Below are 16300 nucleotides of genomic sequence, written 5' to 3' on the forward strand. Positions count from 1 at the left end.
GTTCAAAAGAGGAAAACATTGTAAAAGCGTCAAGTGTATATTTTGAAATTCCGTTTTTGAAAGAGAATTTGAGATTCCCTGCTCCAGCCCATTTTATGCTAACCGTGACAAAAATAGAAATAGGGTTTTTTTTAAATGTTTACTTATCATTGAGACAGGAGAAACAGAGCATGAGTGGGAGACAGGCAGAGAGAGCGGGAGACCCAGACTCCAAAGCAGGCTCCAGGCTCTGAGCTGTCAGCACAGAGTGCAACACGGGGCTCGAACCCACGAACTGTGAGATCATGAGCCGAAGTTGGAAGCTTAACCGACTGAGCCACCCCGACGCTGGAATAGGGTTGTTTTGTTTTGTTTTGTTTTGTTTTTTAATGTGGTATCATGTCGCTGTTTTAGTTTATTTTAATACCTATTAGGCTGAATGCTTTTTAACGTGTTTCTTCTTTAGCAGACTGGCTCTTTGGCCACTTTACAGCAAGGTGGAATTAATTAATTAATCCCAATTTACAAATGAGGAGGAAACACAGGCTCAGAGAAGTTAAGCGACTTCTTCAAGGTGGCCCAGCATCTGATTTTAGAAATTAGATGTCCTGCGCTTTTACCTATTCCTGCTCCCTCATGTTGCTGAACAGAAGGCTAGAAACGCTAACTGAGGATGCGCTTTAAAAAAAATCAGACAGGGGGCGCCTGGGTGGCTTAGTCGGTTAAGCGTCTGACTTTCGCGTAGGTCATGATCTCGCGGTTCGTGGGTTCGAGCCCCGCGTCGGGCTCTGTGCTGACTGCCAGCTCAGAGCCTGGAGCCTGTTTCAGTCTGTGACTCCCTCTCTCTCTGACCCTCCCCTGCTCACGCTGTCTCTCTCTCTCTCTCTCCTAGAAATAAATAAAAATATTTAAAAAAAAAAATCAGACAGGCCCTAGGGAAGCTATGTCCAGACTTAACCAGCAGGGGGCTGGCTTCCTGAGCAGGGCTCACATGCGAATCGGGTGCGCGGTGGCCAGGACGGTGACACTGGCCGAGGCACAGAGGAGACCTGCAGACCTGAACCGCCTCTCCCCACCTCTCATCTGGTCTCTCCCCAGCTCGCGCGCTACACCAAGGAGGGCTTCCTGCACTTGGGAGCCCTGGGTACCACCACGCTCCTCCCGGACACCCGCTGCCTGGTGGATAACTCCAAGAGTCGGCTGCCCCAGCTGCTCGACTGTGACAAAGTCAAGAGCAGTCTGTACAAGCGCTGGAACTTCATTCAGGTGGGTGCCCCATGGAAAGGGCCAGCTCCCCAGAGCAGGTGAGGGCGCTGCAGACCACGGGGAAAGCTGACTTCGCCAAGCTTTCCCCAGGAAAGCACACCAAAGGTCTCCAGCCCTGGACCAGCCTTATGAACCCAGGGCACGTCGAGGGGGAGCCCGCAGTGGTGGGGACTTCCGTGTGAGAGACCACCGTCCAGGGCCCTAGGGCAGCACCGGGCAGGCTGGGCTCTGATAGATCTCAGGAGGGGAGTGTGGGTGACTTCCCTGAAATCTGCTAAGTACCTACAGCTGGTACGATTGAGAACGTCAGAGCTTGAACATCCCTGGACATTCCCCGCTCTGACACCACCCCCCCTTAGTGCCCGTCACCTGGTTCAGCCATCCAGACTCGGTGACGCTGGTACATTTTCTGACCTCCGGATTTCCGGGAGGAGGCCCCGATGATCCCTCCCCCTGTGCAAAGAATTTTGGTGGGACTGTTCCCATGAGAGGCCACGTGCCCAGCACTACAGTGGTTAAACCTCTTTCTCTCTCTCTCCCTTATCTCTCTCTCTGCCTTTCTGTCTCTATTTCTCTCATTGTCTTATCTCTTTCTCTCTCTCTCTCTCTGACCCTCTACATCTCCGTCTCCATCTCTGTTTCTCTTTGCCTCTGTATCTGTCTCAACGTCTCTCTATGTCTCCACCTGGCTCTCCTCCTTTTGCCCAGAATGGAGCCATCATGAATAAGGGCACGGGGCGCTGTCTCGAGGTGGAGAACCGGGGCCTGGCCGGCATCGATCTCCTCCTCCGCAGCTGCACAGGACAGAGGTGGACAATTAAGAACTCGATCAAGTAGCGGGGAGGAACGGGGGGCCCCCGGAACCTGGCCCCCGGGACAGGGTCTGCCCGTCCCCTGGCCCAGCCGCACTAGGGAAGAGACGGCACAGAGCCAGCAGGTGCTCGCCAGGCCCTCCGGGGCTTCTCCAGGGGCCCCACGTGGAGACTTGGTGTCCCCATTCGGCACTCGGCTGCCGTGAGGCTCGGGCCCCCCTGGAGAAGCCCCCCAACCCCTCTCTGGGAACCCAGGAGCCGCGTCTTCTGCAGCTTGGATGTGGACCTCATACCGTGGAGTGAACCCCCCACATCCTCCTCCTCATCTCCCCAGCCACAGTCAGGACTGGGACAGGCAGGGGCCGCCCCTCCTCTTCTTCGTCTCTCGCGGCTGCCGCAGCTTGTGAACGCCACCCCAACCCTCAACAAGGTGGGGGGGGGGTGCTCAGCCACGTCCTGTCTCCCCCTCCTCAGAGGAGGCGGTGAGGCCCTGAGACTCAGTTTCCCTGGAGGTTGCTTCTGCCCTGATGCCCATTTACAGCTCAAGGCAGCCTCCACCCCAAACCTTCCCGGCAGACGGCTTTGGTGGCTACAGCCCTGGACTTTTCTGGACCCGCCCTAAGATGGCCTGGGAGGGAAGAATGCATCTAGGTCCCAGGGTGCCAGGCTCTCCCGTTCCCGGGGCCGGCTGCTCTGCCTGAGTCTGCAGGGGGCCAGAGATAGGGAGAGGCCATGCCCGTAGGGAGGTCGTGGCTGTGAGGGGCCACCCAGGCCAGTGGGGTTCTGCCCTCCGGGGACCAGGGAGCCCTGACTGACGGAGGCCGCCACGGGAGCCTCCCCCTGGCAGCTTTAGGACTGAAGCCAGCACAGCAGGCTGGGGCCGGGACCCTGGAGAATGCGCCAGGTCATCTCATCTCACCCCGTGCTCTGCTGGCCGATGGGGGAGAAGGCAGTCGATTCCTCTCTGAAGAGTAATAATTTTTTTCGATTGCCCTCTGGTTAGGGTGCCCTTATAAATCAGAGTTAATATATGGACGCGTGTGCATGCCTGTGAGTGTGTGTGCCTGCGCGGTGTGCGTGTGCGCGCGTGCATGTGTGTGCGTGGGGTGCGCATCCGAGTGTGTGGGAGAGCGGATGTCCGAGTGTGGCCTCGGGCTTGCCGCTTCATTGCCCGCCGGGATCAGGACAAGACTGCTGGAAGCAGGGGGGGTTGGCCACGCCTCTGTGGCCAGGAGGGCGTGGCCCAGCCTGGCCCCATGTGGCGCCCCAGATGGAAGGCTGTCCCTTCTGCCAGTTCCCTCTCTGTCCCTCGTGCTGTCCCCAAAGGCCAAGCCCTGCCCAGAACCAAATCCTGTAGTTGCCCAGTTTGGGGTTCACAGTGTCTCATTTGGTGGCATCTTATCGGCGATCGCCCCTCCCCATTCCTCCCTTGTGAAATAAATACATGTGAGCACTTCCCAAAGCAGCCTTGCTTGCTTCTTGGTTCCTCCGGGGTTCGGGGGCGTTCCTGGGCCATGGCAGAGGGCTCTTTCGGGTCGGGGGTTTGGTGTTACTGTAAGCAAAAGCCCTCGCACACAGCACGAGGCTGAGACAAAGCCAGCCTGCACTTGCGCTCACCTTCCCTGCAAAGCAGGACAGAACTTCACATTTGTGGCTCGTGCACTGACCCCATTGTGGACCCCAGCTTAGGAGGGTCAGGCTGGTGTAGGAAGCAGAAAAAAAAAAAAGAAGAGGGTTGCGGAGACCTGGCCGAGCCGCCTGATCTGCTCACCCCTGGTGCCTCGAAGCCTCTGCCCCTTCTGCTCAGGGGCAAGCGAAATCCTTAAAGATGCCAGGCCTTCCATCGTGGAAACAGGGATGGAAGGAATGGCCCGGAGTCCCCTCAGCTACGGCAGCCCCCCTTCCCTTTGAGGAGGCCCAGAAGGTCCCTCTTATTTGAGGTCACACAGCACCCAGACACACATACCCATGGCAGTTGCCATTTTTCCTTTGGGTTCTAGGAGAATCAGGGTCCATGCACGCACTGATGGAAAATGCTGGAGTCTTGGGATGAGTGTGAAGGCTAGAAGAGCTGAAGGTCTGCAGGTTCCCACGGGAGTCCAGGGAGTCGTCGAGATAATATCACAACGTGATGCTTTGGGGCGGAGGCCTACCCAGACTGCACCATACTCCCCTCTGTGTGGGTCTTAAAGTACAAATATGAAGACGGCATCATGCTGTTTTGCCATTTGCTGAGGTTTTGATCCCAGATCCTGGTGAGGTGCTCGGTGGGCACCAAGTAGGACCCCCATTCTACAGGAGACGGGCAAATGACCTCAGACCAAAGTAAGCAACGAGTCCTGCCCAGTCCTCTGATGGAACAGGAGCCCACACCCTCTGGGCTCTAGCACGCTCAGTGCATTCGGGGGTCCTTGGTACTCCAGGCTGCACCCCAAGAATTCAAGGCAGCAAGTGCCCTGGAACTTACCAGAGTGAAGTACTCTTCTTGAGAGTCACATGCAGCAGGACAGGATGTTTGGGTTGGCTCGTTTCTGTGTGCGCGTGGGGGAGGGTAGTGGCACTGGGTCAGGACTGTGGGACGCTCTCTGCCTCTGAACACCAGTACGGGGGCCCCAAGTCTCCGTTCCTGCACCGGGGAGGCCTGGGACCCTATCGGCACCTGCTGTCGGTGCTCACCTGGGTTACCTCTCAGAAGCTGGGCTACCTGGGCAAACTGGCCAGAGCATGAGGCCATCGTCCGAAGGTAGCGCCCTCCTTGCCCCACAGGGCGGGAGGTGGGGGGTGGGGGGCCAGAGGCCAAGGCAGAGAGGAGGAATGAACAAAGTTAAAGAAGGAGGAGGGGGAAAGTAGCAGGGCCCTGCAGCAGCCTTGCGTCCAGTCCTTTGGAGGACTGTGGAAGCTCCGGAGCCCCACATCTCTGCACGGTGGCATCGGGCTCCAGACATCGGCTTCCAGGGACATCTCACTCTCCTCCAGAAAGGGCTGGGGGTTAGCACCATCTGTAGTTGGGGATACTGCCCACACCCCAGACCTTGCAGGGGGGTGACGCACAGGGGTGAGCCCCGACAGTCTTTGCTCCACACCCCCCTCTGTCTACTTAGTCCCTCACCTGCACCCCCGTGCCCCTGTCTGGTGACTATTTCTTCTGCTTTTCTCCAATTTCCCCTCTCTATTTATATGGCAAAAAAAAAAAAAAAAAAAAACCCGTCCCAGATGGTATTGCTGACACATGCCCAAGCCCCACTGCTGATGTCTTTGAATCTATATGCGTTACTTCTCAAATGTGTTCTTTCTTATTCTGGTGGCCAGAGAGGGAGAAATGGGGAAGACTGAGAAAGCACAATCTGGGCCGGAAGCCACTGTCTTAACCCACTCCGAGCCCTATTGCTTGGTTTCCTAAAGCCATTTCTTTCCATCGCGTATATTTCCCCTCCCTCCTTGAATAGCATCCCAGTTTCCCAAATGGCAGAAGTCAGGCCCCACCAGAGCAGGCCACTCTCCCAGGGCTGTCGTGTGAGCTGTCCCTGATTTTGCTATTTCTCTCCTTCCACCTAGCTTGGGACCACTGCTCTGACAAAGGCTGAATGCCAGCTCTGCCCAGGGCCCNATAGGAAACCAGGAAACGAGGAGGCCCAGACCAGCAGGGAACCACTAAGTGCCAGGTGTCGGGTTACAGGTCCCCACTCACTGCCAGCATCTTGCCTCTTGTTTTTGTTTTTTAAATTAAGTTTCTTTTTTTTTTTAAGTTATTTATTTTGAGAGAGAGAGACAGAGAGCATGCGCATGCACATGTGCGGGGTGGGGAGGGGCAGAGAGAGAGAGAGAAAATCTCAAGCAGGCTTCATGCTATCAGTACAGAGCCTGATGCAGGGCTCAATCTGATGAACTGAGAGATCATAACCTGAGCCAACATCAAGAGTCGGATGCTTATCCAACTGAGCCACCCAGGTGCCCCTATTAAGCTTTTATTTTAATTCTAGGTCATTAACCAACAGTGTTATGTTAGTTTCAGGTGTAAAATATAGTGATTCAGCGCTTCCATGCAACACCCTGTGCTCATCACGATAGGTGCTCTCCTTCATCCGCATCACTCATTTCACGCATGCTCCCACCCACCTCCCCTCTGGTAATCATCAGTTTGTGCTCTCTCCTTAAGAATCTATTTCTTGGTTTGCCTCTTTTTTCTTCCCCTTTGCTAGTTTGTTTTGTTTCTTGGGTTCCACATATGAGTGATACCATATGGTATTTGTCTTTCTCTGACTTATCTCGCTTGGCATTATACACTCTAGCTCTATCTCTGTTGCTTCACGTGGCGAGATTTCATTCTTTTTATGGCTGAGTAATATTCCACTCTGTGTGTGTGTGTGTGTGTGTGTACACATACCACATCTTCTTTTTCCATTCATCTGTGGATGAACACGTGGGCTCCTTCTGTAGTTTGGCTACTATGAGTCATGCCGCTACTAAAAGGCAAACTAGCCTCTTGTTTCAAACCAAGCTCCAGATCAGCAGTTGGGCTCACAGGTTATCAGCTCCTAATCAGTTGCCCTTGCTCTTGCCCAGATCATGAACCTGAGACTTATGGCCACTCTGCTTTCTCGCTTATTACGCAAGTTCCCTAGACTGCATGCTAGCAATCAGTGGTGCGCCCCAAACCCCAGAGGCCCATTTCAGTTCAGTTCGACAATTCTATTTGGACAGTGATCCTTTGGTTTGCGTTTTAAGAATTCTTGGAAAAGAGAGGGGCGCCTGGGTGGCTTAGTCGGTTGGGCGTCCGACTTTCGCTTGGGTCATGATCTCGTGGTTCGTGGGTTCGAGCCCCGCGTCGGGCTCTGTGCTGACTGCCAGCTCAGAGCCTGGAGCCTGTTTCAGTCTGTGACTCCCTCTCTCTCTGACCCTCCCCTGCTCACGCTGTCTCTCTCTCTCTCTCTCCTAGAAATAAATAAAAAACATTTAAAAAAAAAGAATTCTTGGAAAAGAGAAAGAAAAGGAAGAAGGAGCTAAAAGACAGTGAGCAAGGGTACAACGAATGTCTTGGTCTTTAGCCTTTAAGGCTTATATTTGAAAGAAGAACATAGACACTGTGTATTGGGCTTCCCCACCCCTGGAGCCCTGGCAGTCATGAAATGGGGTCTATTCCCATCAGCACAAATGGGGATCTTGGTGTATTTACAGATTTCAGTGTTCTTTCCCCAAAGAGGGTCCAGCTGAGGGCTGTTGCCGATACGCTCCCAGCTTGAATCAATTGGCTGCCTGTTGCTGTGGGCTCCCCACACTGCCTGAGCCCAAAGAGCCAAGTTGAGGAACTAAGAAAGCCAGACAGGGATCCTTGGTGCTGCTGATGGTAGCAGAACATGGGACTGTCTATTATGCTCATCCTTAGTCAATAGAGGCTTCATAATACTCCAGGATCAAATATCATCTCATTCCCTCTTTCATGGGATGCCCACCTACCTTAATCACCTACTTCATAAACTACTTCACCTACCTTTTTCATAAACTCCTTGTTCTGGAGCAGAAAATTCATTCTGATGGCGAGCCAAGCCAAGGCCAGATCTCAATAACCTCTCACCCTCAGAGCTCTGAAAACAAGATTAACTGCCCCTTAAAAAGCCACAGTGTGCCTTAAAGTCAGTGCCCTACCTTGAAGTTTTAATACAGCCAGTTATAGCTGAGAGAAAAACAACCTATATTCCACTGGCAGCAGTTTATCCGTGGGCAGAGCTCACTTCCGCCACCCGGTGAAATGGTTAAACTTTCTTGGCTGGGGAAGCCGTGTCCCATTGCCACAGGATTGGGCCCATGTTGTGAAAAAAATGTTCATCTACTGTTTTTTTCCTTTTTTAAATGTTTATTTATATTTATTTTTGAGAAAGAGAGTGAGAGAGAGCAGGAAAGGGGTAGAGAGAGAGGGAGACAGAGAATCCCAAGCAGGCTCCCTGCCGTGAGGGCAGAGGCCGACTCGGGGCTCAAACTCACGAACCACAAGATCACGATCTGAGCTGAAATCAAGAGCCAGATGCTCAACAGAGCCACCCTGGGGCCCTTCATCTTCTGTTCCGTAAAAAAACTAATGGATGGAATCCTTCTAAAGAAGAAAAGATTCTCACAGATCCTCAGGGGTGACCTAATTTATTTTGTATTGTAGGGTTTCTCAAGTATGTATGAACATAAAATGGCTTTTGCTTATAGATCCGTTACCGCTATAAAATAAAATGAATTTACAAGCCGATACAAACAAATCTACAAAGTCAATCAAACTTAACAGTAACATTCATTTAACCTGGTGGCCACCTTGCCTGTTTACACTAAGTTGCTGCTGCTTTGATTGTGGTGATGGTAACACCCNTACTCTGGCTGTTTCTGAAATATTTATTAACCATTCATTCACTCAACCCAGTTTTATGAGCACCTGGGACGTAGCTAAGGGTAGAGCTGTGAGCGAAGCCCTGCTTTCCAGGAATCTATATTCCACCGGCTTTCCTGAGGGGTAAACACGCTGATACCAAAATCTCCACTCTTCCTTTCTCTTTCACCTGGGACAATTCCTGTAGAACTATCTAGGGCCAATGCTGTTGTGAGCCCCCTACTCAAAGCCCTGTCCCAAATTCACCATGGGCACTGACTGACTGCTCATTTGATTCAGGAAATGCTTATATTAATTTTTAGATAATTAGCAAAATGAAGACGCAACATCTGAAAAACGTATGGATGTCCTGCTGCTGCCGAGTCAGAGAAGCTGCAGGTGCCCTTGGAGAAGCGACACCCGGGTCTCTTTGCACTCTGCAAAGCTGGAAAAGGACGCAGTACCAATGGATCTGTGACAGGTCCCATCCCTAGTGGACTTGTTCTCAAGCCTTGCTTTTCTTACAACCACTTACCTTTTGGTTGCTCCCAAACTTGGTGCAATATATGGACGAGAGCAAACCCTCATAAGTGAAAAAAATCACGAGATTTTTTTTTTCTTCTAATTTTGAATGCGGAGCAAGGGGCTTGCACCATGGGACTTTGGAAAGCATTGGTCAGAGCGAGGTTTAGAGGTTCGTGGTGAGCTTTAGCAGTATGATGAGGACTAATCTTTTTAATGTTTATTTTTGAGAGAGAGCATGAGCAGGGGAGGGGCAGAAAGAGAGAGGGGGACAGAGGATCCAAAGAAGGCTCCATGTGAACAGCAGAGAGCCCAATGTCGGGCTCAAACCCACGAACTGTGAGATCACAACCCGAGACTAAGTCAAGAGTCAGACGCTTAACCGACTGAGCCACCCAGGCGCCTCTGAAGGGGGCTATTCTTTTCACTGAACACATTCATCAGTAGCTAACATTATAAAATCACTCTCCCTCAGTCCTGGGACTCTGGGCTTGTGGATCCAAGATCCAGCCTGGCAAGGCAGGAAAAGTGGGGTTTCCAGTGCCCACACAGAAATCGGCACTGGGAAAACAGACACCAGCACGAACTTCAGATGTTGAGGCTTCTGCAAAAGCCTTTGGCACAGTCGCTGGTCAGTGATAAGGCTGCTGTTTATAATGCATTCATGCAGATAACACCAAAGAATATACAGGCTGCTCGGTTTTTATATTTTCCCCTAGACTTTTTGACTCTGAAATCACACAAAGAACAATGAAACCTCCCCATCCTGGCCCAAGGCGCCAAACCAAGCTCTGGGTGCCCAAGTTCAGGTCTCCAAATTTCTCAGAATCTCTCTAAACCACAAGTCTCTCTAATTCAGAATTTGTGATACTTGAGATAAAGTTGCCTATACATTTGCTCATACAAACAGGCTCATAAAATGAAGAATTTAAACAGGATGCTATTCAACTACACAGTTTCTGAGTGCCTTGGAGACCCGCTTCACGTGCATTCCACAACTCTGTTACTCATACATTCTTGCATGTTCTTTGAAGAACGCCCCCCACGTGGTGTCTACATGGACCAGAGGAATGTTCTGGTTCCGGTGTGCACCGAGACTACATTTCCTTACCGCTGTTCCATAATGCAAATTCCATTTGCCCGCAGGAGCCCAGACCCAACCTGCCCAAAGTAAATTTGCCCAAAGTGATGAGGTTCAACGTGTGTCTTGTTTCTAGAATTCTTTGAGAGGGTGGAAATGCTGCTTTGGCTTCTGGAGTAAGCCTGCATTTCTTTCTGGAGTTTCCATGAAGTCCTAATGAGTAACCAGCACGGTGCTAGGCTGGTGGCAGGTGACAGATTTAGAGGAAATGGCTCTCTGCAGGAGACTGGGGAGATCGGAGGCCAGAACTCCCATCGACCCTGTTCTCTCACTGTCCACAGCCTGACTATGGCCTGACCCTGACCTAGTTGGAGAGCCTCTACTGTTGGAGGCTCTCCCAGGCTTGTGACAATCTCACAGAGGTGTCATATCAGTCAGGGCCCAGATCTTGACAGCTGTGACATAAAAATGAAAGATGACAGCTTAGCAGAAGAAAGTTACCACCTCTGAGGAAGAAAGAATCTGTGATTTGGGTAAGTGGTAGTGGGAAGTTTATTGCTTTTGTTTTCGCTTGGTGCTCTAAGATTTGTGGGGATTTTTAAAATTTATTTATTTTTGAGAGAGAGCAAGCAGGGTAGTGGGGAGGCGGGGGGAGAGAGAGCAAGAAAGAGAAAGAGAATCCCAAGCAGGCTCTAGCTGCCAGTACAAAGCCCGACATGGGGCTTGATCCCATGAACCGTGAGATCACGACCTGAGCTAAGATCAAGAATTGGATGATTAACCAACTGAGCCACGCAGGCAATTAAGTTTTTTTTTTTTTTTAATTTTAAGTTATGTGCTCTTTAAGGATCTTTTTCCCCACAAAGAATTATCCAGAGGCATGAGGAAACTGGGCACCAGTGCCCAGAGGTTAACGAAGGCAAATGCAGGCCAGTGTTTCTCTCAAAGACAGGGAAGATTTGGTTTGGGTTTGCATTTCAGTTTTGGTAGTTTTTGTTTTCATTGCTTTCCTCAGATTGCTATTGGTTTCTTCATCAGACTGGTGCTGACTGCTGGTGCTTGGTGGGAAGTTTCTGGTAGGACTGAGCCCCGCTTTGCATCTGGAGAGTGGGGTAGCTAAGTGCGATTACCACCATAACTACAACCACCACCATTATGTGAGCACGTGCTTTGTGTGTGTTCCCAGCGACCTCTGGGCAGGTGCTACCATTTTCCCTTCGCAGGTGAGACACCGAGGCTCAGAAAGATTAAGAACCTGTCCTCATCTCACAGAGTGTGCAAGTGGAAGGTGTGGGTCTGTCTCACTCAAAAGCACATGTCCGTAACCACAAAGCCACACTACTTCTGCAGGCAGCTTTGCTCCGCAGCCTTTGTTTTAACACGAAATCCTCAGATTCAGGAGGAGGAGGAAGACTCAGCTGTCACCAGGACTAGGTCCAGGGTCTCTGCATGGACCCTTAGATGACAGAGGAGCTGAGATTCATTGACTTCATTTAGCATGTCCCCAAGTCCCCGGGGGAACCTTCCTCCCAATGAGGCATCAGCTGATTTAGAGCAGCCAGTGCTGCCATCAGCTCTGGTCTCCTGTCTCAATAGTCTGCTCCCCTTTATCAGCTTGAAGTTCCAACAAATGGGTGCTCCGAGGACTCACAGAGGAGGAGCCAATTCTGCCCAAAATAGTTCAGAACCTTCCCTGCAGGGCAGGAAAATAATCTGATTCAAACAGGAGCAAAATGTACAAATTAATTGATGGTTGATTTGAGAAATTAGACAATACAAGTAAGTAATAACAAGAGGCAGATAACATTAATAATCCCACCACCCACAGAGACCCTGAAACACTGTCCATTGCATTTGTGAACATCCTTCCCTACTTCTTCCTTGCATATAGATACCCATAACTTCGTATATATAATACATAATGGGGTTGTAACATGATTAACCATAATGAAATAAATTGAAGTTTCTGCACTTTGGTCCAAAAAGCCAGCTGTACTAATGCATGCTAGGGGAGATACAGCTTAGCAAGCATCTAGTATAAAATGAAATGAGCTTTATTTAATAGTTGCTTCAATATGGGTCAGCAATCTCCAAAAGTAGCCAATGGGATCTTGGAGCGGAAAATCCAGAATATCCAGCGATCATCCTACCACCTCGGAGTCCACTCAATGAATGGAAATGAGCCTGGTGGTAATGAGCCTGGAAATCATATCTTATTAAGGAAGAAATGAAGTGTGTTGAACATGGCAGAAATGGTCACTGCCTGAAGACTCAGCGGACCACCAGGGGTTGGGTGGGAGAATGTCCATGGGAGAGAGTTTGGATTTCTTCTTTATGACCCAGAGAGTCAGAATGGGGTTAAATGGATGGAAGCCGGGCTACGGCTTTGAGTTTAGAATAGGAATCTGCTTTCTAAACAGAGCCATGTGCCCAAAGCTGGAATGGGGCGGCTCATAAGGGTATGAGTTCTGCTCCTAGAGAAGTTCAAACAGACTAGATGGCCTTTAATGTTACTGCCAGTCCTGTGCTTATATGTCTTCACTGTCCTCAGGTGAATCTTCTGACGGCTCCCTGTCCTGGGCTCCAGTGCTGGTAAAAATGTGAGCTGTGTGCTGTCAGAAGTGGGTGTCAGAAGCTTTCCTTTTTTTTTTCTTTTTTACAGAGATCCACATGACAGCTAGGGGATGAGAGTTGTACTTGTTACATGTCACTTGTGAAGAGGTGGACTGGACTTGACAGTTCACAGTTCATTTAACTGGATGACTCATGAAAAGGGAAATAAAACACATCATTTCTTTGAATAAAAAAACATTGCTTAATATTTAATTGTGGGCCGAGTAGAAATGTGCATTCCTAAGTGTTTATTTCCAACAAATGCAACAGGTTTATTTTAGGTCTAGCACTGAGAATGGAAGACGCTCATAGACTCTTGTAGTTTTAAATTTTCTCCATAGGAAGAGGCATATATAAGGGATAGAAGAATTCCAAATAAATTATGCAGATACTTCACCTAATGAGGGGAGAGCATAACCCCCTACTCCCTACATGTGACTTCCTTCGAAAGAATGCAGTGTATGGAGAGAATGACTTGACAGTGAAAGAAACTGACAAGCGCTACTTCAGACAGATGATGGTCAATTTCAACACAAATCATACTACTGATATGATGTGATGAAAATGGCACTTCCCTCTTCTGTCTTCCTCCAAAAAAAAAAAAAGAAAAGAAAATGGAAAACTCAGAACCACAGTCAATCATTAGAAAAACATCAGACAAATTCCATTAGAGAAGCATTCTACAAAACACCTGACCACATTACTCCTCAAAACCATCAAGGTATTCAAACCAAGAATTTCCTGATAAAATATCACAGCCAAGAGGGGCCTAAGGAGACATGAAAACTAAGTGCAATGTAGTGCCCTGGATGGGATCCTGGTTCAATAAAAATGACATTGAGTAGGGGGGGAAAAAGGAAATCTGAATAAATTATCAACTATAGTTAATAATGACATACCATGAAAACAAAAGCAAAAATAAACTATTGGGATTACATCAAAATAACAAGCTTCTGCACAGCGAAGGAAACAATCAACAAAACTAAAAGGCAACCTACAGAATGGGAGAAAATATTTGCAAATGACATGTTTGGTAAAGGGTTAGTATCCAAAATACATAAGTAACTTATACAACTCAACACCCAAAACCCAAATACTTCGATGTAAAAATGGGTCAAAGACATGAACAGACATTTCTCCAAAGAAGACGTCCACATGGCTAACAGACACATGAAAAGATGCTCAACATCACTTATCATCAGGGAAATGCAAATAAAAACTACAATGAGGTTTCACATCACACCTGTCATAATGGCTAAAATCAACAACACAAGAAATAACAGGTGTTAGGTTGTGGAGGAAAAGAAACCCTTGTGCCCTGTTGGTGAGAATACAAACTGGTGCAGCCACTGTTGAAAACAATATGGAGGTTCCTCAAAAATTAGGAAAAAAAAAAGAACTACCTTACGATCCAACACTACTGGGTGCTCAAAGAATACGAAAAACACTAATTCAAAGGGACACATGCACCCTTATATTTATAGCAGCATTATTTACAATAGCCAAGATATAGAGGCAGCCCAAGTGTCCCCTAATTGATGAATGGATAAAGAAGATGTGATGTGATACACATACACACACACACACACACACACACACGAATATTATTCAGCCATAAAAAAGAATGAAATGGTGTCATTTGCTGGCAAAAATTAACAACTCATGAAACAACAGATGTTGACAAGGATGCAGAGAAAGGGGAACCCTCTTGCACTGCTGGTGGGAATGCAAACTGGTGCAGCCACTCTGGAAAACAGTATGGAGATTCCTCAAAAAATTAAAAATAGAATTACCCTAACTGCCCAGCCAGCTCAGTCGGTAGAGCATGAGACTCTTAAAAATAGAATTACCCTACAGCCCAGCAATTGCATGAATAGGTATTTATCTGAAGGATACAAAAATGCTGATTCAAAGGGGTACATGCACCCCAATGTTTATAGCAGCACTATCAACAATAGTCAAATTATTGGGGCACCTGGGTGGCTCAGTCAGTTAAGCATCCGACTTCGGCTCAGGTCATGATCTCACAGTTTGTGGGTTCGAGCCCCGCATTGGGCTCTGTGCTGACTGCCAGCTCAGAGCCTGGAGCCTGTCTTGGATTCTGTGACTCCCTCTCTCTCTGACCCTCCCCTGCTCACGATGTCTCTCTCTCTCTCAGAAATAAATAAAACATTAAAAAAAAACAATAACCAAATTATGGAAAGAGCACCAATGTCCATCAACTTATGAATGAATCAAGATGTGGTACGTGTGTGTGTGCGTGTGTGTGTATGCATGTGTGTGTGTGTATGGAATATATGGAATAAATGGAATACTACTCAATGATCAAAAAGAATGAACTCTTGCCATTTGCAACAACATGATGGACCTAGAAGGTTCAATGCTAAGTGAAATAAGTCACTCAGAGAAAGATAAATTATCACATGATTTCACTCATATGTGGAATTTAAGAAATACAACAGATGAACGTCAGGGAAGGGAAGGGAAAATAAGATAAAAACAGAGAGGGAGGCAAACCATAAGAGACTCTTAAATACAGAGAATAAACTGAGGGCTGTTGCGGGGGGCATGGGGGGATGGGCTAAATGGGTGATGGGTGTTAAGGAGGGCACTTTTAGGGATGAGCACTGGTGTCATATTTAAGTGATGAGTCACTGGGTTCTACTCCTAAAACTACATCGTATGTTAACTAACTTGAATTTAAATAAAAAATAATAAAAATAAAATAAAATGCTGTTGCATCATCACCAAAGAAATGAAAGAAATCTTGCCCTTTGCAATGATGTGAATGGAGCTAGACAGTATAATGCTAGGCGGAAAAAGTCAGAGAGAGACAAATACCATATGATTTCTCTCATATGTCAAACTGAAGAAATAAACAAGCAAAAAGAAAAAATAAGAGAGAGAGAGAGAAACCAAGAAACAGACTCTTATCTATAGGGAACAAACTGATGGCTCCAGAGGAAAGTTTGGTGGGGGGAGGGTGGAAATAGGTGATGGGGATTAAGGAGGGTGAGCATTGGGTGATGTATGGAAGTCTTGAATCACTATATTGTACACCTGAAACTAACATAACGCTGTATGTTAACTACACTGGAATTACAATAAAAATTTTAAAAATTAAAATTAATCAATATCAATATTGATTAATTGTAACAAATGCATCGTACTAATGTGAGGTGTTGATAATAAGGGAAACAGTGGGTTGGGGGATGCATTGTGAGAACTCTGTATTATCTGTTCAATTTGGCCATAAATCTAAAACTTTTTTTAATTTTTGGGAAATTTTAATGTTTATTTTTGAGAAAGAGAGGAGCAGAGAGAGAGGGAGACACAGAATCCGAAGCAAACTCCAGGCTCTAAGCTGTCAGCACAAAGCCTGACGTGGGCCCTGAACCCACAAACTGAAAGATCATGACTTGAGCCGAAGTCAGACATCGAACCGACTGAGCCACCCAGGTGCCCCTGAAACTGTTCTAAAATAAGGCTACTACTGCTACTGCTACTACTACTACTGAAACAAGACAATGCCCATGGGCATGGTCTCTCCAATCATCACTGGATGCCACGGTCTGGGAATTGGCTGTCCATCCATCTGTCCTTGAGTTAGCACTGCCATTCTCTTACACTCAGCCATGTTTACCTGTAACTAAGGAGCTACGGCCTGGAGGCATTCTTCAG

General features: G+C 48.1%; 1 protein-coding gene across 2 annotated transcripts in view; it reads left to right on the plus strand.

The window, feature by feature from the left end:
* The window catches only part of GALNT17 (polypeptide N-acetylgalactosaminyltransferase 17), a 440178-nt gene extending 436659 nt beyond the window's left edge, over nt 1–3519 (plus strand). For both annotated transcript variants that reach the window (XM_077777925.1, XM_077777924.1), the window contains 2 exons: nt 1078–1245; nt 1954–3519. In XM_077777925.1, coding sequence (XP_077634051.1) covers nt 1078–1245; nt 1954–2082 — 297 coding nt within the window. In that variant the 3' untranslated portion in view covers nt 2083–3519. The remainder of the gene's footprint in view (nt 1–1077; nt 1246–1953) is intronic.
* Nucleotides 3520–16300: the final 12781 nt, after the last annotated feature.

This window comes from Crocuta crocuta, unplaced genomic scaffold (assembly GCF_008692635.1).
Source record: "Crocuta crocuta isolate KB4526 unplaced genomic scaffold, BGI_CrCroc_1.0 scaffold217, whole genome shotgun sequence".
Lineage (NCBI taxonomy): Eukaryota > Metazoa > Chordata > Mammalia > Carnivora > Hyaenidae > Crocuta > Crocuta crocuta.